At 48.2% G+C, this 16,377-nt stretch overlaps 7 protein-coding genes across 7 annotated transcripts; 3 read left to right on the forward strand and 4 right to left on the reverse strand.

The window, feature by feature from the left end:
- Nucleotides 1–172: 172 nt before the first annotated feature.
- BX661DRAFT_177078 (chaperonin Cpn60/TCP-1 family) lies at nt 173–1,942 on the forward strand. Its single transcript, XM_051534553.1, is given in 3 exon segments — nt 173–1,181; nt 1,223–1,539; nt 1,554–1,942. 3 exon segments carry the CDS (start codon nt 272–274, stop codon nt 1,845–1,847), a joined length of 1,521 nt encoding a protein of 506 aa, XP_051394747.1. The 5' UTR covers nt 173–271; the 3' UTR covers nt 1,848–1,942.
- On the reverse strand, nt 1,902–2,709 carry BX661DRAFT_177079 (inosine triphosphate pyrophosphatase-like protein). The gene is given in 2 exon segments (XM_051534554.1): nt 1,902–2,430; nt 2,448–2,709. 2 exon segments carry the CDS (start codon nt 2,658–2,660, stop codon nt 2,002–2,004), a joined length of 642 nt encoding a protein of 213 aa, XP_051394748.1. The 5' UTR covers nt 2,661–2,709; the 3' UTR covers nt 1,902–2,001.
- A 373-nt stretch (nt 2,710–3,082) lies between these two features.
- BX661DRAFT_177081 (uncharacterized protein) lies at nt 3,083–4,604 on the forward strand (the record flags this gene model as incomplete). The annotated part of the gene is made up of 5 exons (XM_051534555.1): nt 3,083–3,090; nt 3,270–3,326; nt 3,359–3,426; nt 3,556–4,118; nt 4,148–4,604. 5 exons carry the CDS (start codon nt 3,083–3,085, stop codon nt 4,571–4,573), a joined length of 1,122 nt encoding a protein of 373 aa, XP_051394749.1. The 3' UTR covers nt 4,574–4,604.
- A 1,454-nt stretch (nt 4,605–6,058) lies between these two features.
- On the reverse strand, nt 6,059–7,756 carry BX661DRAFT_52127 (uncharacterized protein). Its single transcript, XM_051539218.1, has 4 exons — nt 7,513–7,756; nt 7,063–7,395; nt 6,839–6,949; nt 6,059–6,732 (listed from the first exon to the last, which is right to left on the reverse strand). The coding sequence occupies exons 1-4, from the start codon at nt 7,572–7,574 to the stop codon at nt 6,528–6,530; spliced, it is 711 nt and encodes a 236-aa protein (XP_051394750.1). The 5' UTR covers nt 7,575–7,756; the 3' UTR covers nt 6,059–6,527.
- Nucleotides 7,757–7,938: 182 nt separating this feature from the next.
- On the reverse strand, nt 7,939–10,166 carry BX661DRAFT_196097 (SAC3/GANP/Nin1/mts3/eIF-3 p25 family-domain-containing protein; the record flags this gene model as incomplete). Its single annotated transcript, XM_051538016.1, has 8 exons — nt 7,939–8,361; nt 8,407–8,444; nt 8,477–8,606; nt 8,657–9,067; nt 9,311–9,716; nt 9,771–9,859; nt 9,912–9,946; nt 10,130–10,166. 8 exons carry the CDS (start codon nt 10,164–10,166, stop codon nt 7,939–7,941), a joined length of 1,569 nt encoding a protein of 522 aa, XP_051394751.1.
- A 1,817-nt stretch (nt 10,167–11,983) lies between these two features.
- Nucleotides 11,984–13,649, forward strand: BX661DRAFT_168718 (uncharacterized protein; the record flags this gene model as incomplete). Its single annotated transcript, XM_051533453.1, has 5 exons — nt 11,984–12,101; nt 12,202–12,371; nt 12,579–13,179; nt 13,449–13,489; nt 13,578–13,649. The coding sequence occupies 5 exons, from the start codon at nt 11,984–11,986 to the stop codon at nt 13,647–13,649; spliced, it is 1,002 nt and encodes a 333-aa protein (XP_051394752.1).
- A 113-nt stretch (nt 13,650–13,762) lies between these two features.
- Nucleotides 13,763–16,340, reverse strand: BX661DRAFT_177089 (uncharacterized protein; the record flags this gene model as incomplete). The annotated part of the gene is made up of 7 exons (XM_051534556.1): nt 16,273–16,340; nt 15,287–16,104; nt 15,155–15,226; nt 14,990–15,122; nt 14,280–14,948; nt 13,964–14,211; nt 13,763–13,904 (listed from the first exon to the last, which is right to left on the reverse strand). The coding sequence occupies exons 2-7, from the start codon at nt 16,102–16,104 to the stop codon at nt 13,763–13,765; spliced, it is 2,082 nt and encodes a 693-aa protein (XP_051394753.1). The 5' UTR covers nt 16,273–16,340.
- Between the last annotated feature and the right edge of the window lie 37 nt (nt 16,341–16,377).

Genomic DNA, 16,377 nt, shown 5'->3' on the forward strand with positions numbered 1-16,377 from the left:
TCATTTTTTTTTACCAAATGGAACGCTTCAGAAGACAGGGAACCAAACAAGCCTGAAAGCAAACGAGGCCGCCCATTTGCACTTGATGGCCCGCTCCTTGCGGGGATGTGCGTCCTGAGTCTTCAGCTTGTTTTCTCAGTGTTTGCTGAATTCACGCGCGCTTTATTTTCTTTCGTGTCATCCCACATATATATATATTTTAATTATATAAAAAAAGCCAATTTGCTGTTAGATTTTCAATTGAACAACTGCTGCTGGCTAAACAACAAGAATGTCCACACAGCTTTTCAACGAGAATGCCACGCAAGAGCGGGCCGAGAATGCCCGTTTGAGCAACATCATTGGCGCAATCGCCGTCGGAGATCTGGTAAAGAGCACACTGGGTCCCAAGGGCATGGATAAGATTTTGCAGTCCTCCTCGTCGCGTGGTGACGACGGCCTGGTGGTCACAAACGACGGCGCAACCATTCTCAAATCCATCCCGCTGGACAATGCGGCCGCCAAGGTGCTGGTGAACATTTCAAAGGTGCAGGACGATGAGGTCGGCGATGGCACGACCTCCGTGTGCGTTCTGGCTGCTGAGATTCTGAGGCAGGCTGAGCAGCTGCTCGACCAGCGCATCCACCCGCAGACCATTATTGACGGATTCAGACTGGCGACTGCCAAAGCGCGCGAGGCGCTGGAGAACGCCGCGGTGTCGCACAAGGATGATGAGGCGCAGTGGCGCGAGGATCTGCTGAGCATTGCGCGCACGACGCTGAGCTCCAAGGTCCTTGCCGCCGACAAGCACAAGTTCGCCGAGGTCTGTGTCGATGCCGTGCTGCGCCTCAAGGGAAGCACCAATCTGGATCGCATTCAGATTATCAAGAAGGCCGGTGGAAAGGTCTCCGACTCGTACCTGTCTGATGGCTTTATCCTGAACAAGAAGATCGGTGTCAACCAGCCGCGGTTGGTCAAGGGCGCGAAGATCCTAGTTGCCAATACGCCCATGGATACCGACAAGGTCAAGGTGTTCGGCGCCAAGATCAAGGTGTCCGACACCGCACAGCTCGCCGACCTGGAGCGCGCTGAGCGCGAGAAGATGCGCGCCAAGGTGCAGAAGATCGCTGCCCTGGGCATCAACGTGTTTGTCAACCGCCAGCTCATCTACAACTGGCCCGAGCAGCTGTTCGCCGATGCCGGTATCATGGCCATCGAGCACGCCGACTTTGACGGCATTGAGCGACTGGCCTGGTTACCGGCGGCGAGATTGCCTCTTCCTTTGATAATCCCGAGCTCATCGCCCTGGGAAGCTGCGACACCGTCGAGGAGATCATCATCGGCGAGGACCGCATGGTCAAGTTTGGCGGCACCGCAGCCGGAAAGGCCTGCACTGTTGTTCTGCGCGGCGGAACCAACCAGATGCTCGACGAGGCTGAGCGGTCCATCCACGACGCCATTGCCGTCCTCAGCCAGACTATTGCCGAGCCGCGCATCGTGTACGGTGGAGGATGCTCTGAGATGCTCATGAGCAAGGCTGTAGACGAGGCTGCAAAGCTGGTCCTGGCAAAAAGTCGATCGCAATGGAGGCCTTTGCGCGCGCCCTGCGCCAGATGCCCACGATCCTGGCCGATAACGCAGGTCTTGACAGTGCCGATCTGGTTGCTAAGCTGCGCGCAGCTCACTACGAGGGCAGGTCCACCACCGGTCTGGATCTCTTCAACGGCGACGTCATCGATGTGGTTGGCAAGGTCACCGAGAGCTTCAAGCTGAAGCGCCAGGTGCTCCTCAGTGCCTCGGAGGCTGCCGAGATGATTCTCCGCGTCGACGACATCATCCGCTGCGCCCCCAGACAAAGACGGAACTAGGTTCTTGGTTAAATACACACAAAAATGCCATTTTTATCCTCAAATTAAACAGCAAATGACAATCAAGAAAATAGTCTAGAGCTCCCTAATAATAATTCCGTATTTCGTATTTCGTATTATTATTTTTTGATTTAATTTCTATTACAAAAGGTCTCTAAAAGTGACCCTGATGGTGCAGGTCCAGCAGCATCTGGTAAAAGCGCGCGCACGGGAAGCCAACGACATTGTAGTAGTCACCCTTGATCTCCTTGACGAAGAAGCAAGCAAGGGACTGGTACGCATACGACCCGGCCTTGTCCATAGGCTCTCCAGTGGCTACGTACGCCTCGATAATCGAGTCATCCAGGTCGCCAAACACTACCTGGGTAGCTTCGACCGCCCGTTCTACAACCGGGTCCTTTGTTCCATCCAATGAGCCAACAATCAAGCACACGCCGGTAAAGACAGTGTTGGATTTCCCGCTCAGGCCCTTCAGCGTGCAAATGGCATCCTGCTCAGACGCGGGCTTCTCCAGAATTGTGCCCGCAGAGTTGACTACGACAGTGTCCGCCCCAATGATCAGAAGGGGCTTGTCCGACTGGCCCTTAACCGCTGGTACACATCCTGTGCCTTAGTGATGGCATTCTCCAACACGTAGTCGCCAGCAGAAGCAAATTGAGCCTTGTCAAGGTCCTCGGCAAAGTCGGACGGAATGACCTCGTAGCGCAGGTTCAGCCGGTCGAGCAGTTCCCTACGGCGCGGAGACCCAGATGCCAGTACGACGCGGAACCTGTCGGATATAGTTGTAAAGAACGGAATATTCAGGGTGGCCATTTTTTATAGAAATACACGCAGATGATACAGATTTAATACCAATTTTTTTGACAGCCGCAATGCTGCTGCTCCCCCTCCCTTTTTCAAGTTGCATTATTAACCCCCTTATGAGGACAACATAGATATGGTAAAATTCTGAGAGGCCACCTGAGCTCTAGTTTAGCCCACCCAAGTGTGACTTCAACCACATGCAAGAGCTACAAAACCAAAACAGCTAATGTAGCCCTCGTAGCAATTTGGATGTATTGTGTTGTTGCTGTCCCCTCCCTCTTGCTTGGCGGCGCATCGTCTGGCGCTATTTTGTGCCATCAATATGGTATTTGCATGACTGTCAATTTTCAATTTTCTAGGATACCCATGTTCCCGTGCACACAGCCCGTTTAATATCGGGGCGTGTATAATGGAAGTACGCCGTTGGGGTGATGGCGCTGTGGGCATCATTCTATTTAAATGTTTCCCCCACCTTTTACTGTATCCAGATGTCTGACTAAACGTTCGTCTTGTCTGGCACTTTTTTATTTCCATTAATATTTGAATATCGCCAATAAATTTACTATAAATCTTAACTGACTGTTTGTTCATTTTTATTCAGCACACAAGACATGCAAGTGCGAGGCTCAATGGATTGGTGGTATTTGTATTGACCATATGTTCTGCCATTCTTGGGTCTTATGTGCTCACTTATCTCGCCCAATCAGTGCGGATGACGGCATTGGGAGGACATATACCAGTGCCAACACGACATCCTGCAAACAGATAGGACACGGTGAGTCAATCAGCAAAACTACACACCTACTTTGCTTGTATGGGTGCTTAATTACAACAAACTAAACACAACTTGGTCAAGGCACACCGTCTCTTGCCAGGAGCGCCGTTTCTTTTTTCTTTTCGTTAGGAAAGTTGCATGGCTGTGAGGATATTATTGTCGATCCAGAGACGGGGCTCGCCTACCTCGCTTGTGGCAGTTTGAAGCCGCGCCAGCATTGGATGCACCCGGGCGACGAATACGACTTTGCAAACGAAGTTGAGAAAGATCGCATATTTGTTATTGACGAAGCCGATAACTACACCGAGATCAAGACCTATGAAAGAGCAGTCAACAGGTCACTGAAGCCATTTAGCCAAGACCTGCGTGTACATGGTTTTGACATATACTGGGATCCGGCCGATTCAAATGACATGACATTCATGCTTGTCAACCACCAGCTGGACCACGCAGCCGTTTCGATATTTTCGTACAGGCGTGGCTCCAATTACATGGTCCACGTTGAAACCGTCAGCTCAAGCTTGCTAAAGTCGCCCAATAATATTGTGGCAATGTCCAAGCGTGCGTTTTATGCCACCAACGACATGAAGTACACGGGCGGAATTCTGCGAGCAGTTTCAAACAACCTGCGCTTGGCCAACGGCCATGTGGTGTACCGAAACGATTCGGGAAAATTCAACATTGGGCGGACAGTATTAAATACCCAAATGGCATCGCCAAGGACAAAAACCTGATCTATGTGGCCTCGTGCACCGATCCGGGCATCCAGATCTACAGGAGCAATGTCAACGGCAATCTCGAGTACCAAGGTCGCACATTATTTTGGAACAGCATCCCAGACAACATCCATGTCGACCACTCGACAGGCCAGCTGTACTGCACAGGCTTTCTCAAAGTGTCGCAGACACACAGGTATTTTAAAAGCCCTTCGCTGAATACTACCGCGACAGCAGGCACCAAGATCCTGCGTTTGACGCCACGAGACGATCCGCGCCAGGGATTTGACACCGAAACACTGCTAATTGACAGCGGGGTGTTGATGCCGACTGCCACAATCGCCGCACTCCAGCGCCGCAACCAGATCCAGCGCCTGTTGATCGGCTGTGCCGTGTGCAATTTCTTGGTTGTGTGTGACAGCGCCATCTAAATATTTCGAAGTTTCGTCCTTGATCTTGCACGTTTTTTGTGTTGGAAATATCAATTTTTTATTATTTTTATTTTTGCCTCTTTATCTTGCCTTGCGCATTCAAAAGTTGAAAAAATCGACAATGTACACGAGGTTCTTGTCAGCACTGCGGCGCACACAGCATTTACAGATTGATATCACGGCAAAGGGCACAGCAGGTGCTCGTCAGTACAGCGAGGAGAGCATGTTGAAGGGAACGCCCAAATTCACCCGAATGCAGCCAAAGTCTGCAGCCGAAGAAGGGCTCAGCCGACACCTGACGGTACGGGCGAGCCGACTGGGGCAGCAGCGGGAGGGCAGAGCTGAATTCAAAGAGCATAAGCCGACTTGCATTTATTGGCGGTGCTACAGCGGCTGGAGTGGGTCTGATGGGTGTGGCTGCTTACTATGCTGGCACATACTTTTATCTGAGGACTAATTGGGCTGCTTCTGAAGACATTGACAGCAGTACACACGGAATTTGCTCTATCTGGCAACATATTACGAGCGGTTGTCACCTAACTACAAGCGGGCACTGGGTGCTCTGGAGAAGGCTTTGGAGCTTATCGATAAAGATGCCAAGTTGCCTCGAGACTCGCTTGCTGTGCTTGAAATTAGGGTCAGGATAGCCGAGTGTCTGTTAACATGGGCGACGAGTCCAGCGCTGCTTCCCTTGCCAGGCAATATTGCCCGACTTTGACCGAAAGGGCGATAGCCGCAAGTCCGAATCAGCGGTCGACAACCTGAAGTACAGACTGGCAACGGTCTTGGGACAAGCATGCGCTAATGCCGGGCATTCAGACGACGCGGCAGCAGCTTATAGCATTGGGCTGCAGGCCGTGAAGCGAATGAAGCAGGGCATGGTGGCCAAATTTGACGGCGAAAATTTGGCCGAATACACTGAATACGACAACCTCAATCTCAAGGAAGCACTGTTGACATCGCGACTTGCCGAGTCATTCTTTGCCAAAGGAGACCACGCAGTGTCAGAGACTTTGTTCCAGGGCGTGTTGGCATCGATCAAGCAACACAGGGCGCACCTTGATATTGCCCCGCATATTGTTCAAGACTACCGAACGTTCAAGGACGAGTGGGCATGCCTCGATGCACATGCGATGCTTCATTTGGCCAAGATACAGACTAGTGCTGGAAATATCGATGCGGCGATACCTTGGATCGAGTCGGCGCGCACACTCGCCACAGAGAAGCGCACATTCAACCTTCCAAAGTGCGTCGACTGTATCGCGGGCATCTTGTCCGAGCTGGGACGAATTGCAGAGATTCAGGGCGATGGAAAAAAGGCGCTACGCAGATATCGCGAGGCTTACGAGCATGCGAGACTCAATTTCAGCGATTACCAACATAAATTGGCTACCGACGTCGAGCGCTTGGAGCAAAATGTCTAGACGTAGAGCTGTATTTCATAATATATAAAGTCAGCAGTTAAGCATTGAGTTTTTTTTGAGAAAAATATTTGTTGCCAGCCAACTTTCTCAGCAGAGCTCGACGCAAGCCACGCCTTGTGCTTTGTCACCAGGTCGATATGGTCTGATCGTTCTCGTGGCGCTTGAGCACTGATTCAGCAAACTCGAGCTCTTCATCAACCGTTGCTGCGATCGCTGCCCTGTCGTCATTTGCCACCGTTATTATGCACCAGCGCCGGTGATACCATACTGACTCGTAACTAGCATAGAGAGACCGTATGCTCGATTCAGTGTGATTAAGCTGTTTCAAGACAGCACGGTTGATATCCTGCGTCGTGGACTGGTTGGCAGACACAGTGCCGCTTGCCCTCTCAAAACTGTATCTGCCAGCAAGTGGAAGTAGTGACACGCGGCATAATCTGCCGGATGATGCTCAATCCATTGCGCAACTTGCGCGAGTTCGGCCTTAAAAAGTGCGCTCTGTACTTGTCCTTGGCAGCACGCGCGATTCTCTACATTAAATTGCTGGAATACCGGCTAAAGCACCACCACCGATATACCCAGCAATGGTAATTGCGTGGGTATCTCTCACAGCTCTGCCGACAATTCTTCGACTCCATCTCCCACAAATTCCTGAGTTGCTCATGGTTCACCAACAGTAGCTTGCTGTCAACCTCACAGCAGAGATTTGATATTATTTTTTCGACAATCCAGCACCTATCAAGTGACATGCAAACAGTTTGGACACAGGTATTTTCAGAGTTGAATAAAATATTATTTTACCATATATATGATAACATATACAAATAATATGCGCTCCTACCTGTGGTGCCAAAGCAAGCTGGCTCGGCAATGGCGCTTGTACGTCGAAAACACGCTGAGTATACGCAGCTCGCTGTCAAGGGAAATACAGCCGTCTTCGATCATTCGCTTCCTATATTTTATTCGCAGCCAAGAAAATACATTAGAACTAGTTATCTTCACATGCGGTTAACATAAACACCAACGAGAAAACACAAGGCAAGCGCATCAAATAAAATAATTTACCTCCAGTTCCACGCCGAATGATGGTCAGCATTGAACACCAATATGCACAGCGTCAGATCGCACACTTGCGTCGCATCGCTGGGTAAAATAGCTGCGCCGTAAAAGTTATTCTTTCCGGCAGTGAGATTCTGCAGGCGCCTCGTTGCAAACTTCAGCGCAGCAGGCATAGCCTGGAAGGGGATGCCAAGGGACCCATCGCCAATGAGAAACGGATGGTAGGCAGTGATGATTCCAGCCGAATCATAATCACAATTGACGCTGTCGTTGCTGTTATCATTGCTGGGTTGTTGTGGTGGCAACGGCGGCAATTCCGGAACAAACTCGATTTGCGTTCTACAGAATACTTGTAGTTGAAAATACACCGCGGCTTTAAAATTAACTATCTGCGGGGTTTCATAAAGCAACATTAAAATTGTAAATGGTCTCCAACTTAAAATTGAAGATACATACACACGTGGGTCGTCCAGCGCGGCGGTCAGTTTACTAACCAGCAGCTCCGCTTCCTCGGCCATCAAACGTTGATTTGTACTGTATGTAATTATTGTCTAAAATTGGTTTTTTTATTCGAGCCAGCAAATAGGAATTGGAAGTGCGCGCCAGTATTAGTTTGAAAGGACTGACATGAAATAAAAATATAGAGAAAATGCGTTGAAAGAGCCGATATGTAAAATGAACGGTTGGGAATTGCGATTATAAGGGCACAAAAAATGGCTTTTTTGTACCCACAATGTATCACCAACCAGAGCCATGGCCGTAGATATGGGGAGGATGCAATTGTAAACAATATGTAAACAATGCCGTGCTGTTTGCCAATATCAATATTGCCAATGTGTACACTCCCCACAGTATTCTAGTGCCCTGGCTCTTGATCCCGTGTCAGTATATCTGGCCCTTGATATCCACCTTGTTATACTTTTGCATGGCCGCAATTGCAAAGGGGTATGCCGCCTTCATGTCTATCGTCGCCAGGTGCTCGCCCTCATGGGTGGCTGTGATGTTCAAACCCGTCAAAAACTTGACGCACGCCTCTTCATCATCAAAAGCAAACTCGCTAGTGATGGCAGACAGGCTGAGTTTAAACCGGAATGCTTTGCACATCTTTTGCAATGCAATGCAGCGCTCGCGGTCAGCAAAGTTGTCCATCAAGTAGCCGCCCATGTTTGGCGCACTGAGGTACAGCTGGAAATACGTGTGGTAGTTTCCTGTCGCCATGGCAGCGCGCACATTGAGTGCATGGCGCACCGCCGGATCGCGCTTCTCCTCAGGCGCCATTGCCTTCAAGGCCGCAATGATGTCGGCCTTGTTGCGCGTGTACAAAGATACAGTATTCTATAAGCAAGGAACTCCATAGCATGGCCTTTCAGACCCATCGCGTACAGTCCCTTGAGTTGGGTCTGGCACTGGTTATACTCACCGAGGTCATTGGTCTCCAACGCAATGCGCGCGTGTAGCTCGTACACCTCGACGGTAAATTCGTTCGTGATGCGCTGCACGGTCAAATCCTGCCGCATAGATTTGAGTTGGTCGCAGATATAGTGTAATTGCTGTCCTCAAGCCACTTGCGCTTGATGAGATCGAGGGTCTTGTGCAGCACGGACAGTGGGCGCACCTGGGAGGGATCTGGTGCCGACGTCAGCCGCAGATAGCTCTTCTCCAGCTTGGCGCAAGTGCCCACGATCGTGTCAACATCCCACTCGCGCACGTCGTTGGTATTGGGCGTTGGTGGGATCAAGAGGGCAGTGTTCTCGTCTGCTGCCTTCTTTGCAGCTTCTGCCTCCTGCTGGAAGCGGAGCAAGCGGCGCTCCTTGCGCTCGGCAGAGTCAAAGTCGGCAAAGTTGTTGCTAGCACCAACAAAAGCCACGGCATTCTTCACTGGGCGTTTAACAGCAGCCGTGGATGAGGTTTTGACCTTGTCACAGGCCTTGGGCAGTGGCCGCGTGTCCCAGTCAATGGTGTCCATCTTATTGTTGTTGGTCGCCGAAGCAATGATCTGCTGGAGCTGCTTCTCGAGTGGTTTGCGCATGGCAAGTGAGCATGCTCGAACGATCGCTCAACAAAATTCTGCAGAGAAACGGGCCATTCAGGAGCCTTGGTGCCTTCAATTTTGCCTTTGCCTTTAGTTTCGCCTCATTGAGTCCAGCCGTGATCTGCTTGCTAAGAGCGGCCGGTGCGGGGCCCTTAACGGGGACAGCAGTTTTGGGCTTCTTATAAGGGTGAACAGCCGAATACAAGGGAGCCTGGTCTGCACGCGCAGACCTCCAAGGAACAGCGGCCTGAGGGGTGCATAATACTCATTAGTATTACCAAATGGGTTCATGTCGGAAATTCCCCTCGTGACAGTTCCCGCACCAGACAGCGGTCTCTGGGCATCCATAAACACGCCATCGTCGGCTGAAGATATGCGTGCAGAGAGCAATGCCACGTTGGTGCCATTTACCTGCGCGGCATAAGCAGGAATGCCATTTACTAATGAGGATATGGGTGTAATACTGGCGTGAGACGGTTGGCTTAAGTTGTTTGCGGCGTAGACATTATCGACAGGTTTGGCCGATAGTCCCGGCAGAATCTGCAAACGTGGAGGGGCAACGCGTCTGCTTGCATAGTCACGATCTCCTATATATGGCTGCTGTTCATATGGCATAAATTGGTTGTGGCTCTGAGGCTGAAGCTGAGGCTGAGATTGTTGATGAGCATGATTTTCATGGTACCATTGCGAGTACTCAGCAGACCCATAGGATAATTGTAGAAGTCTGAGTGTTGCCGTGGCTGGCTGCACGTTCTGCTGCTGCTGCTGCTGCTGGGGGTTTGTTTGGTTATGAAATGCTTCAAGATTTTGATAATATTGAGACCAGTCCTGAGCGGTCGAAGTTCCAGCCGGCTGCGCCTGTGCCTGTGCCTGCGCTTGCTCTTGGCTCCACCTAGTTAATAATAAAGTGCAATTTGGACGTGCAAAAAGGGTTTTAATTTAGCAATCAGTTGAGATTCATCGAAAATTCAACAGCAGATTCATATTTCAACTTTTCGAAGTTTTCGGTTTGAGATTGAAAGCGAAGCAAATGCTACTTACCAATCTGTAGTGTTATCGTAATTCCCGCCGGATTCATATTTTGTTTACTTCAACTTGGTAGCTAAAATAAAATTGCTGTTTTACTTTATCCTTTTTTTTTAAAAAAAAATCGATTTAACAAGAATTTAGAACGCGTTCAGAGTAATAGTATACGAAGACGAGTTGGAAAAGTCTCAAACCTGGGTTTCAGCCTTGCTCAAGGCGATTCAATATATTGGATGTGTTGGAAAGGGCAAAAAAACGTTGATTGGAAAGTTGAAAGTTGAAAGTTGAAAATCAACTGATTATTTTTATTATTGATTACGAGTGGCGCAATTCCAATATTGCTGCTACATTTTGGCGTATCATGATGTTGCTTTGTTCAAGCTGACATATATTCATGGAGTGTTTTTTAATTAATTGGAATTTTCTTAAGCACCAGCGGACTTTTTTAAATTAATTTTCCTTCCACAAGCACAAATATATATTGCACTTATTGAATGAAATAATAGTTTGAATGCCGGCGGACAAACATTGTTCGGAACTTGCAAACTTTCCAATATCTCAAAAAAATTGTATATACGCATGTAGCAAATAGTGCTTACAAAATAACAAAAAAAGAGAGAAACGAGACAAAACGAGAAGCAGTGAAAATGACCATAGTGTGTATAATGGCTTAGCCGAGTAAAAAAATTGATGCGTCTAAATCTGCAATTCGGCTGTTTATGCGAATATTTGCTTCATGTGCATTGTTCGTTGGCAAAAATTCAAAGTTGTGAGAATTTTTTTTGAAAAAATTGAGGTTTTTGGTAGTGATGGCCTTATTTTCTTGTTTTTTTGTATGCGTTCTGTTAGCAAAAAATGGTGAATGGTTCAAAAAAAGTCAGACGACTTTTATAGCATTGAGAAAATAAAACGACAATCGTGACCCTTTTGTGGCAGCCATTTATTATACGCGGGGTGTAATGTTTTATACCACGCTTATTTGCTTAAATGGGGAAGTATAAAAAGGTATCATGTCACCTGACAAATGCATAGAACCTTGTGTGGATACTCTACACTAAATAAAAGAATGAGGCTACAAATATCCTGCAAACCGACACATCCTTCCCCCAGATAAAGTGTTTAGAAACTAATGAGAATAAACCACTATGGTTGACGATATTAATCAGTTCGCTGCTTCTTTTGAAGAGAAGAAGCTGGGGCAGATGGGCTCGTGTGCACACGCTTAGGCTTGGGCTTTGGCTTGAGCAAAGTCTCAAGTGTCGCTGTAGACAGCTTCAGCCGACTCTGACAATACCTTTTTGTGTGAAAAATGGGTTTTAAAAATGCTCTGCTTAAAAATCCGAACTTTCGCTATAAATGTCTGGAAATTCCAAAAAATACATTTACACTAGTGTATTGCACTGGATGGGCAATGCCGATCTCCTGGCTTGTTTTTTAAATTAAAGACTTTCACATCTCATTACTATTCTTGCAGCCATGAATACCTTGTCTACAGTATCCCTACTTCTCTAACCAAGGATTGTGTCCAGTTTTATTCAAGACACACACACGCACATGCACACGCGCACACGCATACACACAGACACACACACATATATACATGTTTTTGCGTTAGGACCTTGAAAATTTGAACTTTGTGCGCGTGCTCATATTTTATTATTAATTTTTTGTTATTGCAGAAATTTGTTTAAATAAAAGATGGCAGTACTTTTCTTTTTCTTTTCTTTTCTTTTTCTCTCTATTTGTATTTGTACTTTATTTGTATTTGTAGTTTTTCAATATATTCTGCGCTCTTACACAGGCTCATTGTTCATACACTTTTTTCAAATGACACCATTACAACAAAAAACAATATTTGTCAACGTAGCAATGACCCTATTAGGGCTTGCATACGTCTATAGCATTATCGCACGCCGTATTGAAGTGTTTGGAGTCGGCACTGTGCACACCAATCTACACACGACCAATTGCTACAGCTTTGGAAAAGGTAAATTAAAAACTATTCCTGTAAATACCAAAAAGACATGCACAAATAAAATGATACCCAACTAATAATAAACTTTTTTTAAGCTTGGTCTAAACTGTAGACTTGCCTGCTGTCCAGGGCTGCGAGTCTATTCAGATCGATTCGAGGACAGGACTGGCCTACATGGCCTGCGGTAATCGCGGCGCGCGAACCCGGTGGATTCATATGGGCGAGGAATACAACACCATGTATGAGCAATTCAGCGACCATGTCCTCGTCATGGACGAAAAGGTAATTTGGAAAGTCAATATAATTTTTTAATGCTAATTTTAAATATCCTCAGAAAAAAGGCGCTATTGTTCGCTGCAAATCAGACATAAAAATGATATTCATAATTATTGGGCCATTGCCTTTTTTGTTCATGATATTCAATCCTCCCTCCTTTTCTTCGTTCTCTGTATTATTTTTTCTCCTTCAATTGCTTCCTTTTTTATGTAGAACAATGTGCACAGCCTTGATATACTGGATAGGAATTCGAACACCCGCGAGTTAATTCCATTCACCCAAGATTTCCGTATCCACGGCTTCGACATATACCACGATGATCTCAACCCAACTGAGCTAACCTTCATGTTTGTCAACCACCAGCGCTCCGGCAGCGGTATCTCCATCTTCAAGCATCAACTAAACACAACCTTTATAGAACACATCAAAACCGTTAAATCCCCCTTGCTCTACCACCCCAATGACGTGGCAGCCACTTCCCGGAGCACCTTTTATGCCACGAATGACTTGAAGTATGCGCCGGGCATTATGCGCAGAATTGAGATTTTGTTAGGTATGCCTTGGAGTCATGTGGTTTATTACGGCCCCAGCGGTATGTTTAGCAAGGCAAAAACAGGCTTGGCGTATCCAAACGGAATTGCGAGAAGCAGGGATGGTCGTTTAATTTACGTTGCTGCGTCGTCGGAGCCTAGTGTTATGGCGTTTTTGGCCTCGGATGATGGCGAACTGGAACTCGTGGCTAAGAAGGTTTTTGATGGGTTTGTGCCTGACAATATCTCGGTGGATGCGCGTTCTGGTCACTTGTTGGTTGCAGGTAAGATTCTTAAAAAATTGCAACGTGTTGTGTGGAATGTTGATGTGTGTTGTATGGTATTGTGCGAGTGTGGAGTTTTTTTTATACTTTTTTGCATGTGTCGAGCATATGTTGCGGAATTATCATCACACTCTTTTACACACCAGCCCTGCCCAAGTTATTATTACTGTTATTATGTATTTATGCAGTAATATATTCACCTAACTCGCTGATTCCCACGCACATACAATTTCCACCCCCCTCTTCTATATGTTTTTTATTATCAATAGGTTTCCTCAATGTTTTTGAAATGTTCAGGTACAACCGCGAGGTACTTCACGGCACGAATGCCCGACCTGCATCCAGTATCCGTCGCTTGTCCCTCCTCCATTCTTCCAGCTCTAAAATAACATTTACAGAGAAGAATATGCTCACTCATGACGGACCTTGCTGCCATCTACGACCATGGCCGTTGTCCAGCGCCGAAATAATATTGAGCGCATTTTATTGGGATCCGTCATGGCTGACCACATTGCCATTTGCAATCAATAATTTTATATCTTACTATTGTGCATTATAATTTAATTTAATCATATTATTTACTTTACTCGCTGTCGTTGTTGCTCGCTTGCGCACGCGAATGCAAATAAATTTCCAGCTTGTTTTGTCCCGAAAGCCCCTCAATCGTGCTCCGCATGGCATCAGACAGCTTGTGAGTTTCCAGCGACTCACCTCCCTCTACATCACTGCCAATAACATCCACATCTCCCGCACCAATAGCAGATGCAACAACAGAATCGGCAACAGCAGCAGCGGGGCGGCAGCAGCAGCAGCGTCTTCAACCGGAATAAACCCAGAGCGCTTAATATCCTCAAGCAAAACATGCACTGGTCTCGTCTCATAGTATCGACCAACCAACATCACCGCCAATACATCTTTACCCTTATCCAAACACGCCGTAACCGTAATCTGCAACTTATCCCGAGCAATGCGGTTGCTCACAAATGCCTTTACAGCTTTTCCCAACGGCTTGTGGTGGTTCATCAGAACTTGCTCGTGCAACGCCATATCGTCGATCATGTCAAACACCAAAGTCAAGCGCGCGAGGCTGCCCAGTCGACAAAGAGTGGAGAATTAGGGAGAGTCGATGCACAGTCAATGAAGTCTAGATACCGGATGATCAGTTGGTGTATATCTTGAGGCTCTAGCGAGTCAAGATGATCGAGCAGCACGTCTTCAGCTGCGTGGCTATACAGGAGTATGTCAAAGACTGCGCAAGCCAATTGCTCCGCCGATGCTGATGCTGATGGTGATTCTGGTGCCAGTGACGAAGCTGAGCTGAGCCTTTTCTTTGTACGGCGGGGCTTGAGCAATGCAGAGATGGTTTGCGTTGCGTCGATATCAGGCAAATATATGGACCGCAAGCAGGAATCCAGGACACCTAACGCGCTTTCAATCCAAACTCTGTTTGCGCTGACTTGACTTGAATCACCATCATCATTGCCACTGCCAAGCTTGGTCGTAATTTGCAGCATGAATCCAGCCACAGCCTGGTTCCAAAACTCTGGCAGCTCCTCGATATCGCCCGAATACTCCTCCTCCATCCCACCAACCACATCCAGCACGCCAACCACATACCGGTACATTCCAGCGACCAACAGCCTGCGTATAACCTGCACGATCAAGTCGCAATCATCCACATGGAAGTCTAAACACATATTGCAAATAAGCTGAACAACCTTGGGGTCCTCGTGATGCTCGACCCAAATAGACCTGGCAAGGGCATCCTTCTGACAAGCAGCAAATTCCACCCTCGTTTGGGAATCCCCACATGGTTAAAGTCATCCAGATAGAGCATGACTTGAAAAAGAGAGTGCACGTCCTGGGGTACTTGCAAGGTCGCGATTTCTTCATCCGTGGCCACCGAGAAAAGAATGTTGAGCGCGCGGGCGCGTCCGAGGCAGCTGATTTGGATATTAGGATTGTAGGCAAAAACAGCAGGGCACGCACAGCCTCAGATGGCGGCTGGTTGCTCAGAATCAAGTAATGCGGCGGCGCAACACGGACTCTGCGAGTCAGGGTGTCGCAGGTCGGCGCGGTAGCGGGCAGACGGAAGTTGCAGGTCAACAGAGTGTCGGAGAGGGTAACCGGCGCCATCAGATACTTGTTCAGCAGTTCCCTCATGAGAGTATCCAAAGTAATTTCAAAGATTGCGGCAAGATTACGCAAGGTCTCATGAATATGGTGAGTTGTCGGATCCACGTCCTGCTGCTGTGGCAAGGCGCCATATAAATTATCAGTAGCGGCGCTGGTACTAGAACCAGCAGCAGAACTGACGGATGTAGATGCAGCTCCACCGGTCGAACGCCTGTCGCACTCGTCTTCAAACACTGCAGCCAACGCGCGAATAACAGACTCGGAGTCTTGGACGTTCAAAAACAAAGCCAAGTACCGCTCCAGCCGGCGCTGCCGCAGGGCAATCTCAATATTAGTGTCCGTCAAACACTCACTGATCAGGCCAGCCATGGCCTTCGCCCTAGTGGCCACACGAGACCGCTCGGGCTCCGACATGCGCTTAATATACTGGCGCCACTTGCTCATAAGTGATCCAGCCATTTTGAGTGCGGCAATGCGGTCTGGTCCGCATGGAACTTGGTCAGCAATATGCTTGGTGGCCATGATCATAGACTCGGGGTCCTTGAGATTGTAGATCAGCTGCTGGACGGCGTTGAATTGCGTCGGCGTCTTGCTGATTGCCAGCTCGTAGGCCATCTGCGGATCAACAGTATTATCGCTGGCATTGCCTGCGGCGGATGATAGTGACTTGTGGCTTTTGAGAATGGTGTGGATGAGGTTGATGTAAAAGTCATCCTTGTTCAAGTTCAGCGGCGCGGCCAGAGGCAGGAGGCTGTCGACAGACTCGGTGGTCAGTTCTGGCAGCAGCATGGACCAGGGCGCAGGGCCAACAAGAGAATGGAACGGCAGCCGCTTGAGCGCCAGTGGGTACTCTGCCACAAGCTTCTCGTAAGCAACAAGGTCAGCATCCTTGGGCAAGTCTCTAACCAGAAAGCCGTCCTTCTCCTTCTTCTCCTCTTCCTCTTCCTCTTCCTCTTCCTCTTCCTCTTCCTCTTCCTCTTCCTCTTCCTCTCCTCTTCCTCTTCCTCTTCCTCTTCCTCTTCCTCCCTCTTCTTCTCAGCCTTCTTGTCCTGCGCATCGCAG

This window comes from Kickxella alabastrina, assembly GCF_025024165.1.
Source record: "Kickxella alabastrina strain RSA 675 chromosome Unknown BX661scaffold_2, whole genome shotgun sequence".
Classification (NCBI taxonomy): Eukaryota; Fungi; Kickxellomycota; class Kickxellomycetes; order Kickxellales; family Kickxellaceae; genus Kickxella; species Kickxella alabastrina.